The sequence below is a fragment of the Glycine soja genome, chromosome 11 (assembly GCF_004193775.1).
Source record: "Glycine soja cultivar W05 chromosome 11, ASM419377v2, whole genome shotgun sequence".
Lineage (NCBI taxonomy): Eukaryota > Viridiplantae > Streptophyta > Magnoliopsida > Fabales > Fabaceae > Glycine > Glycine soja.
Genome location: NC_041012.1, coordinates 49,868,917 through 49,892,754, shown reverse-complemented (window position 1 = coordinate 49,892,754; position 23,838 = coordinate 49,868,917). Strand labels below are relative to the sequence as shown.

The 23,838-nt window shown below is 31.5% G+C and overlaps 1 protein-coding gene and 1 long non-coding RNA gene across 6 annotated transcripts; both read left to right on the top strand.

Annotated features, from left to right (window-relative positions):
- The first annotated feature begins 7,052 nt into the window (after window positions 1-7,052).
- On the top strand, window positions 7,053-7,902 carry LOC114374738. The gene is made up of 2 exons (XR_003658621.1): window positions 7,053-7,289; window positions 7,477-7,902. It is a non-coding gene; the product is annotated as an uncharacterized LOC114374738 (long non-coding RNA).
- A 3,846-nt stretch (window positions 7,903-11,748) lies between these two features.
- LOC114376056 (E3 SUMO-protein ligase SIZ1-like) lies at window positions 11,749-20,888 on the top strand. 5 transcript variants are annotated; one of them, XM_028333970.1, is made up of 18 exons: window positions 11,749-11,958; window positions 12,162-12,274; window positions 12,736-12,816; window positions 13,215-13,257; window positions 14,939-15,011; window positions 15,231-15,393; window positions 15,572-15,702; window positions 16,296-16,364; window positions 16,778-16,865; window positions 16,944-17,019; window positions 17,242-17,315; window positions 17,506-17,613; window positions 17,993-18,154; window positions 18,244-18,348; window positions 18,434-18,514; window positions 18,618-19,836; window positions 20,052-20,146; window positions 20,301-20,888. In XM_028333970.1, the coding sequence occupies exons 2-18, from the start codon at window positions 12,251-12,253 to the stop codon at window positions 20,322-20,324; spliced, it is 2,616 nt and encodes an 871-aa protein (XP_028189771.1). In that variant the 5' UTR covers window positions 11,749-11,958; window positions 12,162-12,250; the 3' UTR covers window positions 20,325-20,888. The 5 variants fall into 5 exon arrangements, with proteins under 5 accessions (XP_028189771.1, XP_028189767.1, XP_028189769.1 ...); XM_028333966.1 differs by having other exon boundaries at window positions 20,264-20,888; XM_028333968.1 differs by having other exon boundaries at window positions 20,052-20,193.
- Window positions 20,889-23,838: the final 2,950 nt, after the last annotated feature.

Sequence of the window (23,838 nt, the reverse complement as noted above, 5' to 3'; positions counted from 1 at the left end):
ACTTTTATAGACTGGTAGAGTGGAGAGAAATTTTGTATTTTTTTTTTTTTTTTGGATCCACACCTTTTACCTTTAACTTTAATTAAAAAAAAATCTTATATTTTCATTGTCTCTATTTTTATACTCTTAAACAAACATACCCTTATAGAAAATCTTTGTGAATGAGAGCAAAAGATTCAACTCGACTCCCCACATTTTTGGGAGAAAAGTGAATATGACCACATTGAACAAGAGAAAAGATTGAGTACTAAATAGCAAGCGCTCTTATATAGTAAAATTGCATCATTGCCTCATTGACAGGACATCTTATTTTTTGCTTATGTATAACCCATGTTTTGATGTCCAAAAATCATGGTGGACATGCTCAAACGACAAAAACAAGTAGTATAAAAGGAATGTTTCAACTTATTTAACTAACTTTTGCAAATTTCATAGAACTCAAAGGAGCAAGAATTCTCTGTCTTGAAGAGCTAGAGTTGTGGAAACAACATTGTGGAACTTCAATCGTCACCATGAAATTAAGGCCAAGTTTATCTAATCTTCAATCTTATTCTTAAAAAATTGAGTTGAAATGAATTTCGATTATTTTAGCGAGTTGGAACGACCCATGTCCTGTTCTGATATGCATAAGTAATTACTTGCTTTTCTAAATTGCTTGACTCTCTTACGTAATATGTTGTAGGTTTGTTTAGCTGACAAAATATCTTATTTTAAAATTTGAAGTCAAATAGTGATAAATTTATAATATTGATACTCGGTTAACAAAATCCTTGAAAATCATATATCCTATCTCTATTACTTACAACTTAAGTGATTGGATGTGCCAAGTTAGCTTTTAAAAAAATAGTGCATGGTTAGATTAAAATTAAGAAAATTTAAAAGTATTTTTTATTCAATACCATAATTTTTTCTCTTCTTCATTTCTGCATCGGAATTCACAATATACATTAAATTTCACAAAAGCACTTTTGAAACTTTAAACCAAACATATATATACGTATCCTACTGATATCTCTACGTATAATTGTCCAAATCAGCCATTATGCAACACTACTGATATCTCTACCGTAAAGCATATATATACGTATCCTACTGTTTTCCTCATGCCTGCCATACTTTGAGTGCATTAATAATCTATCAACTCAAACATTTTGTGCTTTTAAAGGACCTTGTCTCTATTCAAAAGCAGGGTCATGTCTAAGCGTTTGAAGACCTTAGACGAGTATATTTAAAGACTAATAATTTAATATGATTTGTCAAATCTCATTTTTTTTTGTTGATTACACAATTACTATTCAAAGTTATATAACTAAGTGTTTCTAAACTTTTACTATCGATATATAAAATTATAAAAAAAACATTTAATTTATCTTTTAACATAGTTAATATCAAAGAAATTTTGAATAGTTTTAATTTTGAAAAACTACTAATAACAATAATTGCAAGTAATACTAAATAACATTTTAAAAAACAATATATATATATATATATATATATATATATATATATATATATTTGAAAAAGAATAGCTTTTTTGAAAAAATAAATAATATTTTTTTAGTGAAATACGAATTTCTTTTTCCTATACTTTGTGCAATACCTTTATTTTTAAAAATAGATCTAGATCTTCAATATTAAAATACTTGGTAGAACTTGAAATATTTTCAAGAGAAATACAACATTAGAATCCATATTCCTTTCAAGTTTTCAATTGTTTAACTAATACAATTTTAAAATTAAGGTCTTACTAATAAAAATAATAATATATAATGAGTTTAATGCCTAGTACCAACAATGTAAAGTATGTTTTCACTCTCATCCAATCATATATCACTCTTTAAATTATTTTAAAAATCAATAAACTTATCATACATGATAGATTGTGATTGTATAATTATGTAAAAAAATTATACTATCAATATATAACATTTTTTCTCATATATAATATATCATATAATAATTCAAATTAATAAATTAATATACTTTAAGAAAAAGTATAAAAAAATTTAGGCCTTAAATAATTTGGTGCTTAAGACAACTGGGCTTGCAGTTCCACCGCCCTGTTCAAAAGTCCAAATATTTGTTCTTTTCAGGTTAGACTTTTCAAACTGCTCTCATGCATAATGGGGATAAGTAAAAGTCAGCTCAGGAGTCATTGTCAACTAACTGTTATTGATGATGGTTTTGAGTACTTAGCTAATCAGCGTTAAAATACGGTATAGAATGATTATCTTAGGTGGATTTCCAAGATTTTGAAGTCTGGGGTTTATATTCCAAGCATTATCATTTATCATCATCCCCACAGTATTTGGAAGAAACACTTATGTCAGTCACTACATTACAATAGAGAAATGGAGTGAAATTTATCTATTAGTAGGAAGTTGATCGTACTTTAGATGAGAATCTAAGGAAATCTCACTTGTGATGATTTGTATTTTGATCTTGACAAAAAGGGGTTGGAGTTGTCTCATACAAGAAGGCTTAAAACAAGTAGAATTTGTCATTCTCTTTTATGTTAAAGGGAGTCTCACCTTTTTGGTTGTTATCTTTGTTTTTCACTTTTGTGCAATTCTCAAATTTTCCCTGTTTCCTATTCCAAGTAAGTTAGTTTGTTTTCACTATGAGGACTGTGGATGCAAACTTGGATTCGTGAGCTAGAAATCTTAGCAGTAACGCAGAAGATATCCGGACCCTCGAACTTAAGAAATCACCATGTTTAGCATCAACCCTCCAAAAGAAATCTGTTAGCCTGATCAATTCAAAATCTCAAACTGTTTCCATTAGAAAACTGAAATAGATTCATTCTGGACCTTTTCATTCAGAGTACCAGATAAGAGGCCCAATTATGCACTTTAAAGGTGGAAGCCATGAGAGCAAAAGGGAAAATTCAAATCAGGATATACAGGTACTTAATCTAGAACCATGGAAGGCTTAATAAAATTACATACATACATACAATCCCTTAAGAAGCACATATTACAATATTACTTTTTCCAGAAAGAATTAGTACCACGGTAGAGTTGTGAATAAGTGTGAGAGAGAATATGTTACTGGCATTTCTTAACAATGAAAGGCAGTTAGTTACCTTATCTTCCATGTTGCTTCTCTTAAAAGAAAAGGCACTTTCTCATTTTGCACATGCAAGGTTTACTATGCAGGAGATATGATGCTGGCTGGCCTTGCTCTTACCTACTCAAGGGAAGCTAGGATGGGTGCAAGGGACAGCGTCATCTCTCCTGCGTAGCAAACCTTTCAATGCCATCACTACTCCTTCAATCTTCACCAACACTATGTCTTGGATTATAGGCCAGGAGGCCAACCAATAATATATATAGACCGGAATTTTTTTACAATTTTTAATTTGCTTATCCAAACTTGCTGCCTTCTTAGACTCTCTCTCAATACATGGTGCTAAATTGAATAAATTCTAACCACAAAGGTGCATAGCCATTTGCTGCATCATTATTGTTTGTACGTTTATGTAGTCCGGATTGATCACACGATTGGTTTGTACAGAAATATTAATATAGCGATGTTTGATTGACGTAGAATGCCTTTGGTAACAAAAGAAGGTTGCCTAGCTTGCCTGTCTTTGTTGTTGTTGCGGCATGTGGTCTGGATTCCAACACCTTAAATAAGTGCCGTTTCTGATGAGGTCATTTTAATAACGTCACCTGCTGCATTAGTGCCATTATATATGGCCATGTGATTGTGGGTCGTAATGTCGACCAAGTCTTTCATTTTCATGTAGCCTGGTTTAGTGTATTCATGTGATGACATTTCTGATTGTGTGGGAGGACTGGAATTGAATGAACATGTGTGCGTTATATATGAGCCGTGTTTGGAAACACCTTCATTCAGACAGTAAAACCACGTCAAAATGATGCAAAAGCTACTACATTTACTTGCTTCTGTATGGACGACGTGAATCTAATTCAAACACGCATAATCTGAAGACATATAATCCTGTTTGCTTCCCTTTGGCTCATATCCTAACCGTGGGCATTGTATATATATTTGAACTTCCCAACTTTCTTTTTTTATCATTGTTGAATTTCTTTGATTTTTCTCCTCAAATGAGTTCTCTTTATTTGTGTAAAGACACTCAAATCTTATTCCCCTTGCTCCTTAAATAGCTTTCAAACTGAGAATAAGATGGAAAGCAGAATTGATTCGCTAATCAAGGAAAATTTATTGAAGATTAACAAGATCGCACCACACACAAAAACAGTAGTACTTGAAGTAGGTGTGCGCACGTACGTGATCATTTTAAAGGCCTACTTGATTTTTAGTCCTCAAAATATTGGAGATTAATTAACTTGGCAAACGGGACATAAATATAATGTATCAGCTAAAATATACTATAGAATATTTAAACTAAATGACTAAAGCTATGTTTGGATAAAAGTTGTGAACTTAATCTTAGAAATTCAAATATGCATTTATGAATTTCAAGGCACAAAATAAAGAAGGGGAAAATTTTGCCTTAAGAGTAAAAGTTCGTTTGAGCTAAACATCCAAACATACACTTGAACAATTGATATGAGTGTATTGACTTAATTGTAGTGTTACTTTTTAAGTAAATTATTATTTTCCTGTAAAAAAAGTAAAATATTATTTTTATAACAGTAATGAACAAGAAAAGGAATATTTTTTCATTCTGAAAAAATGATTTAAATAGAATGATTTAAATGTCATTCTACTGATAAGAATCAGAATAGATTTAGAACAGTAAAATAGAATGCTTTAGAATCCACCAACACCAAGACTGTGTTTGCTTTGAATTGATAAGAATCAGAATAGATTTCTTTGCCACCCCAATATACTCTTTAGAATTATCCCCGTGGTCCCGTTGAATGGCAGAATGAAAATAAAAGCAACATTAAGCATGATTTACTGGCAGTTCCAACTCATTCAATTCAATAACGAAATGGCGAAAACATGTGATAGTGCTATTTTGCCTGACCATTTTCTTCTATGATTTGAAAGTGGCCCTGGATGGAAAATAATAAGAGAATGATCTCACAAATACAAGTTATAGCATGTGAGTATATTGATAAAACTTAAAAGGTTATGGAACACTAACCTCAATTCGCATTCATCCCTCATGGGCGTAGCTTAAAGATTGAAATCTCTTTATTAACCTTGAGAGAATTATTTTCCACTTTCTAAGAGACTGTCTAACAAATTGTGCTGAGAGAAACAGTCATGTAATGTAAATTTATTTAATAAGATAGCAAATTTATAATCTCCTAATAGTGGGTAAGAATCTCTCAATTAAAAATCTTCTTTAATATCATCTAAAATAATCTTTAATCCACGTATAATAATCATCATATTTTCAATGGTAATTGATGGTACTAAAAAGATAATGTAATATTATTGATTGATACTAATCACAACAATTATTTTAACAGCCCCATCCTGTTACTTCACAATCACGGAACCAATAACCGAAACTTCAAAAGAAAAATAAAATTATAGAGCCATCCCCATTTGTGTCTAATAGAAGTTTAGCTTCCAAATCACAGTTATTAAGAAAGAACCAAGTCCGAGCCTTAGTCTGCATTTCTGACTTTCGGATGTTATGTGAATGTGACAATGCAGATTAATTCCCAATACGTACCCAGAAAGGTCCAAAATCTACATCAAAGTAAGTCTGGAAAAGGCTATATGAGATTGAGTATTTCTAAATATCAAAATCTATTTATATATGGTTTCATCCTTTATAGATCATTCCTTGCTCACATAGTCCAAATAAGTAACATCAATGATCAATGTACCACTCACCTTGTTTCTACGATTATGCATTGGAAAGAATAGAACTAATTCGTTCTACTTGGATCAGCCTGGTTTACAAACATACCATAAATAGTTCCCAACTACTCAGTGAAATGACTATAACATTTGGTGTGAATTTAAGATGAAGCACTAGTGAGGAAAAGCCCTTTTAGGTTTGTCACCGTTGGGTTTTAATTTCTTTTGTCAGTTGAAATTTAATACTAGCAGTCTAGCACAGTCAATTTATGGTAAAGCATATAAAAAATAATTATTGTATATTTTAATAGCATATTTAACAATTTCTAATTCAAAAGTGAAAAAATAAGTTAAATCTTGTCAGGGAGTACGGACATTTTAAAATAGCAATCATATTGTATCCTGCTTTTTTTTTCAAATATGTAATTTTATAAATATTTTGAATATTTTTTGGTATATTTTATAAAAAAAATTAACGTTAATATCAATATAAATAGAAATATCACAATAATTAAATATTTATAATGTTTAATTTTATTTATAAATATCATGTCTTATAATTTTTAAAATTCATCATATCTTTGTGTTTATGCCATGTTATATTTTTTGCTTTTAAAAATCTTATTTTAAATGGGTTTATCTTATTTGTTAAATATAAAATGTAAGTTTAACAATTGTTTGATATAACTTTTTTTTTCTATTTTTCTCTTTCCTATTTCTTTTAAACCAAACATTTAAATTTTCATTCACTTTGTTTCCCTTTTACCCATTTCTTCCCAATTTATCAAACAAAGCTTAAATAACAGAAGGAAAAAAATTAATCAAAAACCTAAAGGAGTGTTTAGTAGGAAAAAATCATGATTTTCAAACATAAAAAAAAAAATCTCCCGTCCATAACAAACGCTCCCACCACGGTTTACAATTTCACAGCATCTTTGCATATATAAGGGTAAGGCTGCGTACAATATCCCTCCCCCATATCTTTGCATAGCGAAGAGCCTCCGAACAATGGGAATGAAGTTTAGACACATATTAACCTAAACATACTTAATTTTAAAAATAAAATATTACTATAATAATATAGCCCTTCCATTTGTTAGGGATAAGAAAAAAATTCAGAAAATCAATTTTTTAAAGTCAATAATAGACATTTGATCCTGCAGTTATTCGTTATTAAATGATGATCGGATTAGATGAAGAGATAAGTTCGAAGAAAACGATGGGGACCCGCCTTCAAAAAGACAAACAAGTGAAAAAAAGGAATGGAAAAACATAAGCGTAAAAGTTACAGAGTTATTGTTGTCGTGTATCGGTCATAAATGGTTAGTGGATAGGACATGCGAGACGTCACACACGCTTACCAATGCTCATAAAACAGAACATCACTGATCACCCATGATGTCCTTGCACTTTAGCTGTTCTGTTACAAAGAAAGAACACCAAATAATGCAGTCCATGTTAACCATCCGTGCCACCCATGGCCTTCCTCTGTGTCTCTCAGGGATGATTCACCCTCTTGCTCTCTCTCACGAGTAAGAACTTAGAATATCATGAAATTTATTAACTAATTAACACACCATATTTTTCTGATTCCACTCTTATTTCTAACAACTAACAAGTGCTGTGATCTGCTGTGGTTTTTTTTTTTTTTCTATCCATAAATATATATTAATGGTTAGTATATTAGTTTTTCGTGATCCCACTCTTATATCTCTGTAGTGTGTGTAGGATAGCGGATCACGACCGTAGGAGACGCACCATGAGGAAGCAAAGGCAAAGATCACTCACCAGAGAGGGTGTAGTGCATGATGCGGTTCGAGAAATTCACTTTGTGGAGGTCAAAGGTGAGACCGATTTGCATGATCTCTCCCACACTCATCACCTGGGGTTGTCAGCAAGAGCTGCTTAAAATTTAGCTTCTTCTCCAAAATTGATTAATCTCGCTAGCTACTACCACTTTGTTATGCACTTTATTTAATTTCATTGTGATGGACTCTTTCGTGATTATATATATCATGTTAATTAATTACTAGTTGTCTCCTTCTTTGTTCTGTACTCAATTCTTATTTTCTGTAACCACATATGTGCAACTTTTTCTTGTACTCTTACTCCCATGATTAATATATTCTTCTTATGATGCTAGTATATGCACCTTCCATTGTCATGTGGGCACTTCAATTAGTACTCAAAATTTAATCTCAAAAAATTGGTCCAGTTAGTCTAAATTCCCTGCAGTTGGGTTCTGTTTGCCCTGAAATTATTTGTGTGGCGTTGATTAAAGTGGCTAATTCAGAATTTAGGTACATATTCGGAACTTGGAAATTAAGAATGGATGGGTTTCTTTACCCTTCTGGTATCCCAACTTTCCTGTTCGTGCTTACCCTAAACATGACTGATTGGAAAGAGAATATAGCAAAAAGAGGTAAGTGAAGTAGACTATGACAATTGGAAAAAAAAAAAAAAAACAAGGATGGTTATTGGGAGGTGAAGGGGTAGAAAAATTAAAGGAAAAAAAAAACACGCACACAAAAGATTACCATTCTCAATATTTTTGAAAAATACATAATTTGGAGACAAACTCCTGCTTTTCTCATTCTTACCTGAAACTCTTACTTAATTTGAATGACAATTCTCTCGTTTAAATGTATATTTCCCACACAATTAAAGTATAATTAATAAAGGTTTGAGGCTTGAACAATTTTTTACTATAAAAACATCTGTCTAATCTCACGGCTAACATGACTGAAGCATTACTTATGAATATTTGGACAATTTTTACCTTAAAAGTTAGGTTCTGGAATTCAAGAGTATTAACCAATTTCAACTTATTTAAAAGGGATAAAAATTTCCAACACTAATTTTCTATCCACAAAATTCAAAACTCAGCTTAATTATATTCAATGGAGGAAAACTCTTTTAACTTTATTTTAATTCACAATATTCAAAATTTAACTTTTTTTTCTTAAAATAACTAAACATTTTGCCATTAAAACCAATATGAATTGGAAAAAAATACTTTTACGACACGTTCGAAATATTTTTTTGAAAAATAAATTAATAATAAAACTGTCGAGTTTTTCTTTGAATTCGACATTTTCATGGGTTAAAAAAAGCCTTTCTATTACTTGCCCATGGTTTGGTTTGTAGACCGAAGTCACCGAACATTTTTTCCTCTTTTTTTTGACATTTAGGAAATTAAAAACTAGATAAAAGGTAACTAAATATAATAATTAATTAAGCCAAAATTATAAATATACAGAAAAGAATAAATTTTATTTTACCGCGTAAAAGGAAGGATATAAAAAAATCGTTAAAAGAAAAAGCATGTGTTAATATTAATCTCTCACACTTGGTGACTCGATGGATATGCAAGCAACTCGTAGAATGTATAAAACAATGCCTACGAGATGTTTTTGAGGTCGCCTACGAGGTTACTTGGCCTTTTCATTATATTGTCATTTATCAGCGTATTGTTACTTTTTTTTTTTAGAGAATGAGAATATTGTTACTTAAAACCGTCAAATACGAGGGTGGTTGTTGACTCTGCTATGTTGTTTAGTATAACGTGTATTACCGACTCTTTAATTAAGGGTAAATTTTATATCAGATTTTTATAGTCTATTGCAGTAATTACAGTCTATTGCATCTGTCTGTTTATGAATAAGTTGATTTTTAAAGATTATCAATTTTTTGTAATAAAGGTTATTAGCAAGATTAAGTTTTTTATGTATAAACAAATATACCTGTTGCATTTGTTTTAGCATTTTGATATTGCTTTTCTTGTATTAGGGAGACTTTTGATTTTCTCTCGTGGCGGGATATGTCCCATCTATTATTGTATGGTTTAATATAATTTATATTTTTTTTAAAAAAAAACATCCAAGGAGAAGGGGGAGATTTTGGCAGTTTCATTTTTGTCATGGAAGCTAACCATTGTGCTAATGCCTTAACAAATTTAGCCTGTGGTTTAGAGGAGAACCACGTGCTTTTTGATCACCCACCAACGACCGAAGTTTCTACTCCTAGCCTCAATTCTATGTAGTTTTTTTTCCCTCTTGGGCCTTTGTGCCTCTTTGTTTATCAAAAAATAAAATAAAACTTCAAATAGGTATCTTCTCCTTCCAATATCTAGAACTTTATTGTGTTTATAATTAATTTCAACCAAGATAAGTTTATTTGTTTTTTTTTTCTCGAGAAAAGGGCTATATATTATACTTTCATCCCATCACAAATCAGAATATATGATATTTTTAAAAATTTTACGATAATTACCTTAAAAAATTATAATAACAGTACATTATAATTGAATATTATTTTATACTATCAATTATCAATCATCCTTAAACTCATTTTATATTTATTTTTTCATGGTATGTAATCCAAATATCTAATAGATCAGGGCTTTTCTCTTTTAAAACTTATTAGTTATTAAACTAGTATTGCTCATAAAAAATATTTATTCTATGTAATTTAAAATTATAATTTATAATAAATAAAATATTTAAATATATTAATTATTTTATAAATATAATGTAATAATTAATTTTTTAACTTATACATAATATTTTAAATTTATGAGAAATGATTTATGTTTATGAAGTATTGTTATTTTTTATTATTGATAATTTATTTTGCAAAAAAACATTTAAATTTAAGTTAGAATTAAAGATGTTGAAAATAATAAATTAAAAGAAATAATAAGTTTCAGATTGATAGGAACATATTTCAATTTCCAATACAGAATAATATATATATATATATATATATAAGTTTGAAATTGATCTCTGATAATCACTTGATATTGAAGTTTAAAAGCATAAAAAGAATATATCTTATGCATGATAGGAGATTGTAGTTGATCACTTTATGAGAGAAATATTATTAAAATAAAAGTGAATGTGAAGGAGAATATGGAGAGTGATGAAGACACGAAGAAGTAGATGAACGTTTATATATAAGAGATAAGTAAAATATTATTCATATTTGTAAAAAAAAATGGGATAAATTAAATTTTTAATCAATATAATATTGTTTTAGTATTTATTGTTAAGGAGATTAATTATATTGATAATGTTGAATGTTGGATTTTGAGGCCGAATTAATTTTGGGTATTTATAGCTCGTTTCGATCATTATTTTTTATTAAAACATATGGAGTAAAAATGTATTATATTTATAAAGGAATTAAAACCAAATTTTGAGATGCAAAAGACAAAAATATTTTATCCTTGATTTTTTAACATCATTTTTGCTTTTAAAAAACAAATACACATATGACTTGGTTTTTTGTTTTACTTGTTCTCTATTGTTATTTCATTTTTTGAATATGAATAATGAATAACTACAATCAATTTTATTTTGCTACAATTTATTATTAGGAACGATAATGAATGCAACATAAGTAAGGTAACATTTTTTTTTCCACATTTTCCTTCAGGTAATAGACACTATTAAATGTGAGAATAAGGATTCAAATATTGATTATTTATTTGATGGGTGATAATACTTATCTCCGTGCTTATATTTAAAAAAAACTATTGTACCTAAACTGACACATGTGTAGATATTGACATTAATATTAATATGTATTTAAAAAGACATTCTATTAGCCTATAAGCTAATTTAGAGTCAAGCTTCACCAAAAAATACTTCTCTCCAAATTAATGTGAAAGTTTATTGTAATTTTTATAATTACATTTCTAAAATTTTATGAAAGTTATTTAAAATATTTTAATTATTTTGTATTGTTGTATTTTTTAATAATAATTTACAATATTTTTTTGTTTTAGGTAAGAGAATACATATATTTTTCAACAAAAAAAATTTAAATAAAAAAATCGAACATAAATTTTCTAATTAGATATAGATTATTCTTAAAATACAAATGTATGGAGACAAACAGCCAAAGAATAAAATCTACAAAAAAAATAAATTTACCATTTTGAGTATAATTACTTTTTAGAAAAATGCAATGTCACCCACCATGGTGAAACCCTTAATAAATTGTGGCAAAGAAGAGGAACTTGCAGAAACAAGGAAAAACAGAAAGGATTTTGTGTCCATTGAATTTAGACGCTAGCGTACTGAAACCTAGCCCGGACGTGTTCCTGTTAAGAAAATCGGATTGAATATCGGCGACAGGTCCGAAGATTAAGTGTAGGTTTCGTTTTTGGCTCAAACAGAAACGCATACCAACGCGCAAGTAAGCTCCCAAAACCCTAATCGTCCCTGCATTTTCCTTTTTTTGCTTGTTTTGTGACGATTCGTTTCCATGATTAGCATTTTAATTTGTGCTTAATTTTCCCTCCTCGCCCTTAGTCATGAGTTTTACTCCTAATTCTTTCAATTCATCATCTAAGTTTACTGGTTGCTTTTGTTTTGCTTGTTTTTACTTAATTTGAGTAGATTGATCGCTGCTGGAGGCGGCATGCACTAGCTTCCGGGGCCTTGCTTGCAAATAGGTCTTCGTTTTTTTGCTGAAGATTCTTTGCAAAATGGATTTGGTAGCCAGTTGCAAGGTATATTCATGCTTTTTTAATTTTTGGTTTTGGTTTTAGTGGTGCCTAACTCATTGGATTGTTTGTTTACCTTTTGTTTTCTTGTTTGTAAATTCTGTTAGTTTGGTTTCTCAGCGTTAAATTTTTAATGCAGAATACAGTTTTGATTTTCGTGGTAATTGGCAATATAAGGTTTAGAATGGTGACAAAGAGGGAGCAAGGAAACTTATTGCTTTTAAATTTTTAAATTTGATTACATGCATAGGTATTATAAATTTCTCTGGCAAGCTTAGTTTGTGCCTTATTCATTGATTGGACTTGACAGTTTCTGTTTAGTTTGATTTATTTATCATGATCATTGTTAACCAGGGGTACAGTGGTGCAGGGAGAGGTTTTACTCATTTTTTATCGAGTTTATGCTGTGTAATATTAACCATGGGCTATGCTGTTCTACTTTACTTATCTAGTTACTTTTCTTGTAGGAAAAATTGCAATATTTCCGTATAAAAGAGCTCAAAGATGTGCTCACTCATTTGGGACTCTCAAAACAGGGAAAGAAGCAGGTGAGGAGAGAAAAAATTACTGACTTTGTATCTTCAATTTTAGTATTTTTCTTTGAAACCTGAATGCAACCGTAATTGGCATCATTGAATAGTGTCCGTTGACTGATTACTTGTTATTTTTTATATGATATGTTTTAACCCCCTTTCCCACTAGATTACACGCAATTTGAATTGCTGTATTTAGGTTGCATGGATTAGACTTGTATGTTTCCTAGTAATCAAGAATATGAAATAGAAACGCTTAGAAAAGATGGATAATATCACAGTGGCATCGACTTTCATGATTGTTGTAACTTGTGCAATTATAATTATTTTGTTAATGCTTAACTCCATTCTATCTTTTTTTGAGTTTTAGGACAATATAATAATATGAATAACGAATGCTTCATTTTCTGTAGGATCTTGTTGATAGAATATTAGCTATCCTCTCAGAGGACCAAGGTATGATTGTGCTCTTTCTATGACATACATACACAGAGACTTAACCTTTAGTTGTAACTCTGCCGTATTTTTGTAATGTTTCTGTTTGGGTTTTGACAAAGCTTAATATATCTGCATAATACAGTTATTAACCAAACTCTTGAACATACATATGCCTCAAATGTTGTTAATTGTTCTATATGTTTTAATGTATTAATTTTCTTTAATTTAAGTTAGATGGAAATCCTTGCAAAATGCAGTGATTTTTTATTTGCACTTTATAATAAACTTTCCTTTTAATCCTATGTGTTTGGACTAGTGTTTTTACAGCAAATTTCCTTTTATGGCTTGTCATAATATTTGTGTCTAGAGAACATTTTTAAAATTCCGATCAGTCATCAATTCAGTTGAAGTTCTAGCTCAATGGGTCACACTGGTCAACCCTAGTTGTCAACAGTCCCAAATAGTGACTCTGTTGTGGAATTGCATCTTGGAGTGGCTGGAGCATGCCACAAAAGTTGAATAGCAGTGCAGTTTGAAGTAGAAGTTGTCATGGCTGCGATATGGACTAAATTGTGGAAAATTGTCACTGAAGTGGGCACTATTGGTGTGGGTTGCAGAAAAACTATTTTAGCCATGAACATCATTTACGGTTGTTTTAGGGAGATGGATACATTCAGAGAGAAGGAAAAATAGGAAGGGGCAGAACTGGAGCTCTGCAAGCTAGCTATAATTTTTTACCTAATAGGCCAGACCCAAATTGGTTTTAATTACAGGAATCATGAAGAAAGAAGGGTTATTGCCAAGCTCAATTCAGAAGTTGATCTTCCACTATCTCAACCAGCAATGTGCTGGGATTTTCTTCAATTGCTCATCAGGGGACCACATTGATTAGGCTCATACCAAGTGGTTACCTAGCCACTGAAGGGGGTTACTTAAGGAGGGTCTATATATCTGATCTGTTTCTAGTTTCCAGAATTTCAACTTGAGGATGGTTGACTTTTATTGGAGTGATATTATTAGGATAGAAGGGGAAGAAATAGTTAGGGACAGTTAAAAGTAGTTAGAGGGTACCAATTGGATAATTAGGGGGAATAAGGTGAGAAGGCATTCAGAGAGATATTTTGTAAGAAAAGGGGGAACTCTTGTGAGGGTGAAACCTTGGAGGAGGACTAATTCTCCTATTTTAGTTGTTTAATAAAACTGTTCGGTTTCATTTTTAATTCCTATCAATTTCTCATTTCTAATTTCTCTATTTGGCTCTATCTTTTGCCTTGCTTTACATTGTCTCTGCCTTGCACACTGTGATGCGAACAAGGCAACAAGCTAGCCACTGGCAAGGGTTGGGTGATGGCTCACTTTTACTGAGTGTGAGGGGTGGATGGTTTGGAAAACTTACCAGTCCTCTGGGCATGCTGCAAACCAGCCAAGTCAAATAAGTTTTTTTCTGGTTCAATTACATTTTTCAATCTGATTCAAGGCTTGAACTGGCTGGTCTAAGCCAAGTTTTAAAGCACTGGTTTGGTCTTTGGAGTGGTGGCAACTTCTATTAAGGCATAGTTCATTGAATATGAATTTTGGATTATTTTATTAATCATGCATATAATTTATTTTTGTGATTTTAACATGTGAAGTTGCCTTTCTAATGTTCCTCCGTCTTTTTTCTTTTAAACTAAGCACACAGCTTGTTACTTTTTCCCAGTTTCCAAATTGTGGACCAAGAAGAATGCTGTTGGAAAACAAGAAGTGGCCAAATTAGTGGATGACACGTTTAGGTAAGTTCAGAAACAACACTGTTGGTGATATTTTCTTTATTTAGTTTTGGTAAGCTTTAGATAAATGTAAAGGCTGAAAGTTTCTAGATCAGTTCATAGTTCACACATGATTTGATTTGTTTCTATGTTTTTTTTTAAGTTGATTATACTGGTATATGCTATAATCTCCTTGGTTTATTATTTTTCATTCATGACTTCTTGTGTTTTCTTTTTGCCCAGAAAGTTGCAGGTATCCGGGGCCATTGATCTTGCATCAAAGGGACAGGGTGCCTCAGATAGCAGTAATGTGAAAATTAAAGGTGAAATTGACGATTCCTATCAATCAGATACAAAGATTCGCTGTCTCTGTGGAAATGTATTGGATACAGAGCCATTGGTCAAGGTGTAATATTAAATTTATATGTTTTCTATCCTCATGATATATAAAATTATGTGCCTTTTTACATGCCCTTATAATTTTATTGGTAATTCCATCCCCCTCCCCCAACAACTTCTTTTAATCAAGATATATTGTGACAACTTATGTTTGTTAATTAACATTTTTTTCCGTCTAATTACAGTGTGAAGATACAAGATGCCATGCGTCACAGCACATCAACTGTGTTATTATTCCAGAGAAACCTATGGATGGAATCCCACCCATTCCTGATAAATTCTACTGTGAAATATGTCGACTTGATCGGGCAGACCCGTATGTTGTGTTCCCTTCTTATTTTAGTAGATGGGGTGGAGTAAATTGTTCAGAAGATTTTTCTTCCACATTCAGTGCTGAATATTTTTTATCCTTACTTGACGTGCTAATTTTGCTTTTTGTGTTCTCAAGGGCTTCTGTAGTTGTGTTAGTCAAAATTATTTGTTTTTTCCCCCAATTTGTTATCTATGATATCCTGTATTTGTACAATTAACTGAACTTATGAGATGATATCATGTTGCATTGTGGTAACTTCATTGTTGATGGTTTCTTTTAGTGGCATGTTGATAGTTGCAGAGGCAGTTAATTTATGTATTTTATTCTTCTATGATAACATTTTTATGTCTTCTAGTTATGAATAGAGATTCTAATTATCATCATAAGGCTTTTAATTTTGGTAGAACATTTTCATTTCGAAGACATGATTATGATTCCCTGATGAATGCCGGTGTTTGTTTTCTTGGATGATTTCTTCCTCTTTTAATCTGTTATATTATCTTGTAATTGAAAGAAACTTCCTACGCATTTATTGTTTACCATTTTCTTTAACCCATCACTCAAATTTGTATATTTTGCTCTTCTTTATGTTACAGGTTTTGTATTTCAGTGACACACCTTTTGTTTCCGGTGAAGTTGACCACAACCAATATTCCCACTGATGGGTAAGAGTACATTGTGTGGTTGAAGTTAGACATGGTTTGACATTGTGTAACTTGGTTCATGGTTGTGATATCTATTTCCTTTCTTTTAATAGAAGTTCATATGCATTGTATATAGTTTTTTGGTTTCTTTCTATATATGCTCTAAATTGTGCTATTTCTTATTTACATTGTGTGAAGAAAAATTGTTTGGGTGTTGAATTTGTTTTTCTGAGGTGAAAATTCTCTCAGGATATTAATCTTTTGGAACTAGATTTCTCCCCTCTTTATTTGAGTGTTATCTTTTCTTGTCTCATGGTTTTCTTAAATCATTCTCAAATCCATCACATATTTATCGTTTACTGTTGCTTAAACCTAATTTTTAATGTAACTTTCTGCTTGAATGATTTAATGATATTGCTGTTTGAATCGTTCAGATCAAACCCAGTACAGAGTGTGGAAAGAATGTTTCAACTCTCAAGAGCAAACAAGGAGTTGGTATCAAAATCAGAATATGATGTTCAGGTTGGTTTGGTTTAGTGCTAGTAGTTTAATGCATAATTCTATCCTGGTAATAATGTATGGCAATTGTTTCATATCTAGGTTTGGTGTATGCTTTTGAATGACAAGGTTTCATTCAGGATGCAATGGCCACAGTTTGCAGATCTAAAGGTCAATGGTATGTTACAAGTCATGATCGCCTCACTGTTTTTTTAGTTTCCTTTTGAGAATTGTTTCATGTTGTGGGTCTTATTTTAGTTTGCACATCAGCATATCATATTATTATATGTATTTAGAAGTATCTATTTTGTTAGTAAAGAAAGCATCAAACATTTCTTCTAGAATTCATGAATTGTGGTTGAATTGAGTTTTTCTCATTGATTTGACTATATTCATGTAGGTCTTCCTGTTCGTGCAATTAACAGACCTGGTTCACAGTTGCTTGGGGCTAATGGTCGTGACACTGGTCCAGTTGTGAGTTTATTGTCTTCTATTGATTATAGCAATTCAGAAATTTCTGTGATATCATTTCCTGTGCTTTTATTTTTCTAATGTAGATATTTATGCCTGAGTGCTAGTTTTAGTCCGATCTTTTCAGCAGTGTTAATTAAATTTCATTCATATTGGTTTTACTCAATTTCTTATTTTATTTCTCCTTTGTCAGATCACGCCATATACAAAGGACGGAATTAATAAGATTTCCTTAACAGGGTGTGATGCTCGCATATTCTGTGTAGGGGTCCGTATTGTTAAAAGGCTCAGTATGCCAGAGGTAGATTGCATTCTAAACTTGCTTAATTTCTAAGTATAGTATTCTGGATGACTTTTGGTTCCTTCAATCCGGGCTTATTGGAATAGTCAAGTTTGATGTTAATCTCCTTATATAATATGGTCAGTCCAAAGTTTCTGAGGCTGGTCTCTTAAAGAAGCCCTTGAGAACACAAAAAAACAAAAATGAGAAGATTTGGTCTACGGAACTTCCAAAGTTCACATCAATAATTTACAAAGGATTTGACATTTATATCTGTTTTGTTGAAATGCCTTTGACATCCATGTTGATTTTTTAAAGTCTATATCTTCATTTAATGTTATTACACATGTTTATTGTTCAATAGTGCTGTAAAATTAATGATTTGGTCTCTGTTACCTAGGTCCTAAGCATGATTCCAGAGGAGTCTGATGGTGAGCATTTTGAAGATGCTCTTGCTCGTGTCTGTTGTTGTGTTGGGGGTGGAAATGCAAATGATAATGCTGATAGTGATAGTGATTTGGAAGTCGTTTCAGACACGTTTAGCATCAATCTCCGTTGCCCAGTAAGGCTTTCAGACACTTTTAGTACTCATGGAGTTTTATAAATCAGTTCCTGAAGTCATAAAATTTTATACACTTGTGAAATTTATAGATGAGTGGTTCAAGAATGAAGATTGCAGGAAGATTCAAACCTTGTGTTCACATGGGTTGTTTTGATCTTGAAGTTTTTGTGGAAATGAATGAACGGTCAAGGAAGGTATGATTCTAAAAAATTTGAGCATGATTTGTCGTATACCTTTTTTCTTAAAAAAATGTTGATGAAGCATTAATTCTTTCTGCAGTGGCAGTGCCCCATATGCCTTAAAAATTATGCTTTGGAGAATATCATTATTGACCCTTACTTCAATCGCATCACCACTCTGGTAGTGTTTTTTCTCCTTTGATCTTTATTTCTCTCTCTTCACAAAGCTCATACTCGAGTTTGTTTAATCAGTAGTTATCTCTTATACTGATTTGCTGGCACAGATGAAAAATTGTGGAGAAGAGATTGCAGAGGTTGAGGTGAAGCCTGATGGTTGTTGGCGGGTCAAGGCTAAGAATGAAAGTGAACGCCGGGAGTTGGGGACTCTTGCTCAATGGCACCGTCCAGATGGATCCCTCTTTGTTTCTACTGATGAAGTCAAGAGCATGGAAAATATAAAGCTCAAACAGGAAGGTGTTTCAGATAGTCCTATTGGTGTTTTAAAACTTGGCATCAGGAAGAATAGTAATGGTGTTTGGGAAGTCAGCAAACCTGAGAACACAAACACCTCTTCTGGTAATAATAGATTGAATGAGGATTTAGAAAATCATGAACATGTTATTATTCCAATGAGCAGCAGTGATACTGGAAGTGGCCGGGATGAAGATGATCCTAGCGTAAATCAGGGTGGTGGTGAGCATATTGATTATTCTACTACCAATGGGATTGAGATGGATTCTGTGTTTAACAATAATATTGATTCAGCTTATGGATATAATGTTAATAACGCTTCTGCTCTGATGGGTGATGCACAAGTTATTATTCTTAGTGATTCAGAAGAAGACAATGATGTATTGATGTCTCATACTCGTATAACTGGGTACAAAAATAATCAAACTAGTGATGCAGTTGATGCTTACTCAGTGCTACAGCCTGGAATTATTGATCCATATAGGGAAGATCACAATCCTGGAGTTTTTAATAATCCCAGTGAAGATGATTTTGGTATGCCCTCCCTCTGGCCATTGCAATCTGGAACTCCAGCAGTCCCGGGATTCCAATTATTCAGTTCTGAAGTGGAGGATGATGTGTCAGACGCATTGATTGATTTGCATCATGGCAATATTAATTGCTCCTCGTCACTGAATGGTTATACGTTGGCTCCAGATACTTTGGGATCTGGCACTCTCATACCAGATTCCTCAGCAGGTCGACCTGACGATGATTTAAATGGTGGGTTGGTTGACAATCCACTGGCATTTCCCAGAGAAGATCCATCCCTTCAGATTTTTCTCCCTACAAAACCAGCAGAATCATCTATGCAGCATGAACTGAGAGATCATGCAGATGGGTCAAATGGTGTCTTCACTGAGGATTGGATCTCTCTTAGTCTTGGAGGTGGTGCCAGTGGCAGTAATGGTGACACTTCCTCTGCAAATGGATTGAATTTGAGACCACAAATTACACCCAGAGAAGATGCCAGAGATTCTTTGACAGATGCTGGTTTGTTACTTTTTCTCAAGCTAAAGCTTTAATCAGTCCTTTTTTTCCCTGAGGAAGTTAATTGTCCACTTGAGCACTGTTTTTAGCTGGGGAAATCATTTTGTACAATATGCTAGGTTGTTTTGACTATGTTCAAGTTCTAACCCTGTGATTCTTGTATGCAATGTTGCATTTTTTCTCCTCCCTTTATTGACTCATCATTCCTACATATGCAGCTCCTTTGCTTCTTGGTGTGAATGATGTTAGACCTGACAAGGCAAGTAGGCAAAGATCAGATAGCCCTTTCTCATTTCCCCGCCAAAAGCGTTCAGTAAGGCCCCGCCCATATCTTTCTATTGGTTCAGATTCCGAGTAGAGGTATTAGACCTTGTGTCTCTATTAAGTATTAACTCTAGATGCCCTTCTTAACGCCACATTTTGTATTTAGAAACTGAAGAAAGTTGAGCAGCATTTTTGGTCCTCAGGAAATGGAAGATGATGTGATCTGAGACACGTCTTGTATTATTTCCCCCATTGATGGTGAGGGTGTTGGCTGCAAAGATTCCCAATTCTTTATGCTTGATATTCAAGTTGTCCATATGACATACTGAAAGGTCGGGGCCAGCGGCATGCTATTATTCCCCATTTTCAGCTAGGAACTGATGGTACTGGTATAGTGCTGTAAAGAATATTATATCTGCAATTTTGTTTCTGCTGAGAGCAATTAACCTGTAAATGTTAAGCCAGCAGATCTAATAGTAAAATCTAAAATAGTTTAATCTTATTCACACCCATGTAGACACCCAATTTTGTAACATATGGTTGCCAATATTTGTAATATATTTAGGATTAAAGTTGCCTCCTGGATTGTAATCCTGGTGAGGATAAACATTTTTTCTGTTTGCCTGTGTATTATTTAGTCTGCACAGCTGGAGTAAAATAGTTGAAATATGACATTCAATATAGCAAAAAAAATTGTGCCCCTGGATAGGTGCTGTTAGACAAATTGTGATATCCTGTTCTTTCGTAGGGTTCTGCTGCTAATATTAAAGTAAATTGCAACTGTATGGGTATATTATTGTTGGCCTGCTTGGGAGCTGGGGAAGAAGCAAGGATTTTATGTTGAAAAATTATCGGATTTATTTTAATTGATGTTCAAGTTTACTTAATTTTTCAAAATTTTAGATGTCTAAAGAGGTGGTAGCGATATTTAGTTTTTAATTATACCTTTTACTATATTCATTTCTTTCGCCATTTCAACTGTGCTGTCATATGACTTCTAATGTTGAAAATAAAAATGCTAAGTTACATTTTTTCCGAGCAAAGTTTATAGTGAACGTTTATTTGACGATAGTTAAGATTTTTACGTTTTTCATTATTATTATTATTATCATAAAATAATGGTGGTGGTGGTGGTGGTTAAGAATTCACGCAATTGCCAGAAAAATAGAGTGACAGAGTCAAGTAAAATAAAAATTTATATAATAACTAAAATTTGATAAAATATTTATATAAGATTTCTTTTTTTTTTAAAAAAAAAAAGATAAAATTTCTATTAATCTTATAATGCATCCACTCTCATGAAAAAAGTATCTTTATTATTAATATATCTTATAATTAATTAGGAGTAAAATAAAAATTTACCAATAAAGTAATTTTATATTTCTTATAATTAATTTTATAATTTTGAAAAAGTCAATATAAAAACTAATTATATAATAATTAATATTTGGTAAAAAAATGTTATTTAAATCAAATTTCTTTAAAATAAATAAATAATAATCTATTAGTTTTTTATAATAAAAAATTTATTATATTTTAAATTATACTCTAATGAATAGTAAGAGAATAGGGAGAGGTTATCATGAAAACTTAAGATATATGAGTACAATTTACTTATCATTTGTTAATCTTATAATAAAATTATTTGTTATATAAAATAAAGTCTTAAACAAGGATATTTTAGTAAATAATAAAATTATTTGTTATATAAAATAAAATCTTAAATAAGGATATTTTAGTAATTATAATATATTTAAAATAATAATTTAACCAAATATATATTTTAATTATTTTTAGGAATATAAAAAATATTTTAACTAATTTTATTAAATATCTGGGACATTCACATGATTTATTCAAATAATATCTGGGACATTCCCATGATTTATACTCAAATAATATTTCCTAGACTAAAAAAGTAACAAACGTCCCCTTAGTGGATTTTACCATGATGTTCTGTGTGGATATATAAGGCTTTAGCTTAAGCCGATGTTGTGTTATGTTTAACTCCTTGCATTATCAAAACATAATGAGTGTTGTTACGTGCACAACTTTATTATCTGTGCACTTAGCATTTTTTGTTAATTTTAAAATTTTCCTATGTTAAAGGTATACGAGTTTGTGGTTGATCCGTATAAAATATACAGATCATATAATTTGCAAGACCCATATGACTTATACGGATCAACTTGAGTGAAGGACATTTTTGCCTATTCACTTACAAGGTTGGTTGGGTGCACCTAGCATCACCCAAACACAATTAAAAAAATTAGGGACCCCTTATGTAACACATTGGTCCCCTAGGGGTGTGAAAAAACCCAATTCGAACCAAAAACCCAATTCGAACCAATTTGTTACCCAAGTCAAACTAAAGGGATTTTCAATTGGTTTGAGAAAAAAGAATTACACAATTGGACAAAGGTACTTTGATTAATCGAATTGTTTTTATAAAATTGATTTTCACCTTAATTATTTTTTTTATTTTAACAAATAATTTGAAAATCAATTCACAACTGATTCAGTTCCTAAGATTGGTTTAAAACTACTTCAAAACCAATTCAATTTAGAAGTGTTTTTTTTTTCAAAAACTAAATCTCTAAAACAGTTTGACTATTCATATTTAAAATACAACCGGTTAAAAATTGACTCGATTTGTTTTTTTCTTTTTGGACTAGTTTGTGCACATCCTTATGGCCTGGTCCTAATGGTGATGATGTGGTGGTAAGATTTAATTTTTTTTTTACTAAAACAAATTTACAACTTTTTTCTTGGTTTTAACAGTTTAAATCTATTTCAAAATTGAATTAAAAATCATTCACACTGTTTTTGCCAAACATGTCTTATTTAAAAAATTGTACTTGAAAATCAAAAATGAAAATTTCGCAACCATTAGGTCTTAACTTTGAATAAAATTTATATGTAGTTTCATGGTTTTGTTTCTCTTATTAGAATTGAAATTCTGTTTTATTAATCTCTGTTGATTTTTTAATGTGATTACTTAAGTAAAAATTCATTTAATTATGAGAACAATACCGAAAACATCTACAAAACTAGTTTTGTCCTTTACCTTTTCTATAACGTAGCTGGTCACTGAATAAAAGCCTCTCTGTACATCCTCAAAGAATAAAAATAAAAAAGCATCTCCGTACTAGAGTTCAAACAGAGAAATGGGGTTTTCCGATAAGTAAATGTTCTCTGTTTCCTCTGCGGTTAACTGATCCCATTTGGGTTTTCCTGAAATTGGACGTCTTGGGTTTTTAGAATTTATCCACCTTTATTTATTTAAGGGCAAGCTACAAATCAACCATCTTTTCTGTTGTGAAAGCAGTAGCACAGACGTGATATTATTTTTCTTTTTGATTTGGTACCCCTAGTGGCACAAAAGATATTCCCTGAAGCTTCGATCTTTCCATCGACTATGAAATTAATACTCGGTCAAAATTTAATAACTTAAAATTCTTTATTTCTTTCCAAGATTATATTCTGGAGAATCAAACTCGGATATTTTACCCCAAATTTTGCATATATTATCAACTGAACTATTAGGTGTAGTTTTTCTTTTGGTGGGTGAAACATTGGTATTTGACCGTACAACTCAATTATTATATGAAGCGAGCAGGAGTGACTTGTGTTCTTTAAAACCATATGTGGCTATCGCACAAGGTTGGTCATAAGTTGTTTTCATTAGAGCATCACCTTGATAGTTGCTTATACTAGCTAAAAGATAGTAATGGATTGATG

Coding starts and splice junctions, on each gene's coding strand:
- LOC114376056 (XM_028333966.1), top strand. CDS start 12,251: ATGGATTTGGTAGCCAGTTGCAAG. Junction 12,817..13,214: donor CAAAACAGGGAAAGAAGCAG/GTGAGGAGAGAA, acceptor CATTTTCTGTAG/GATCTTGTTGATAGAATATT. Junction 17,020..17,241: donor TGCAGATCTAAAGGTCAATG/GTATGTTACAAG, acceptor ATATTCATGTAG/GTCTTCCTGTTCGTGCAATT.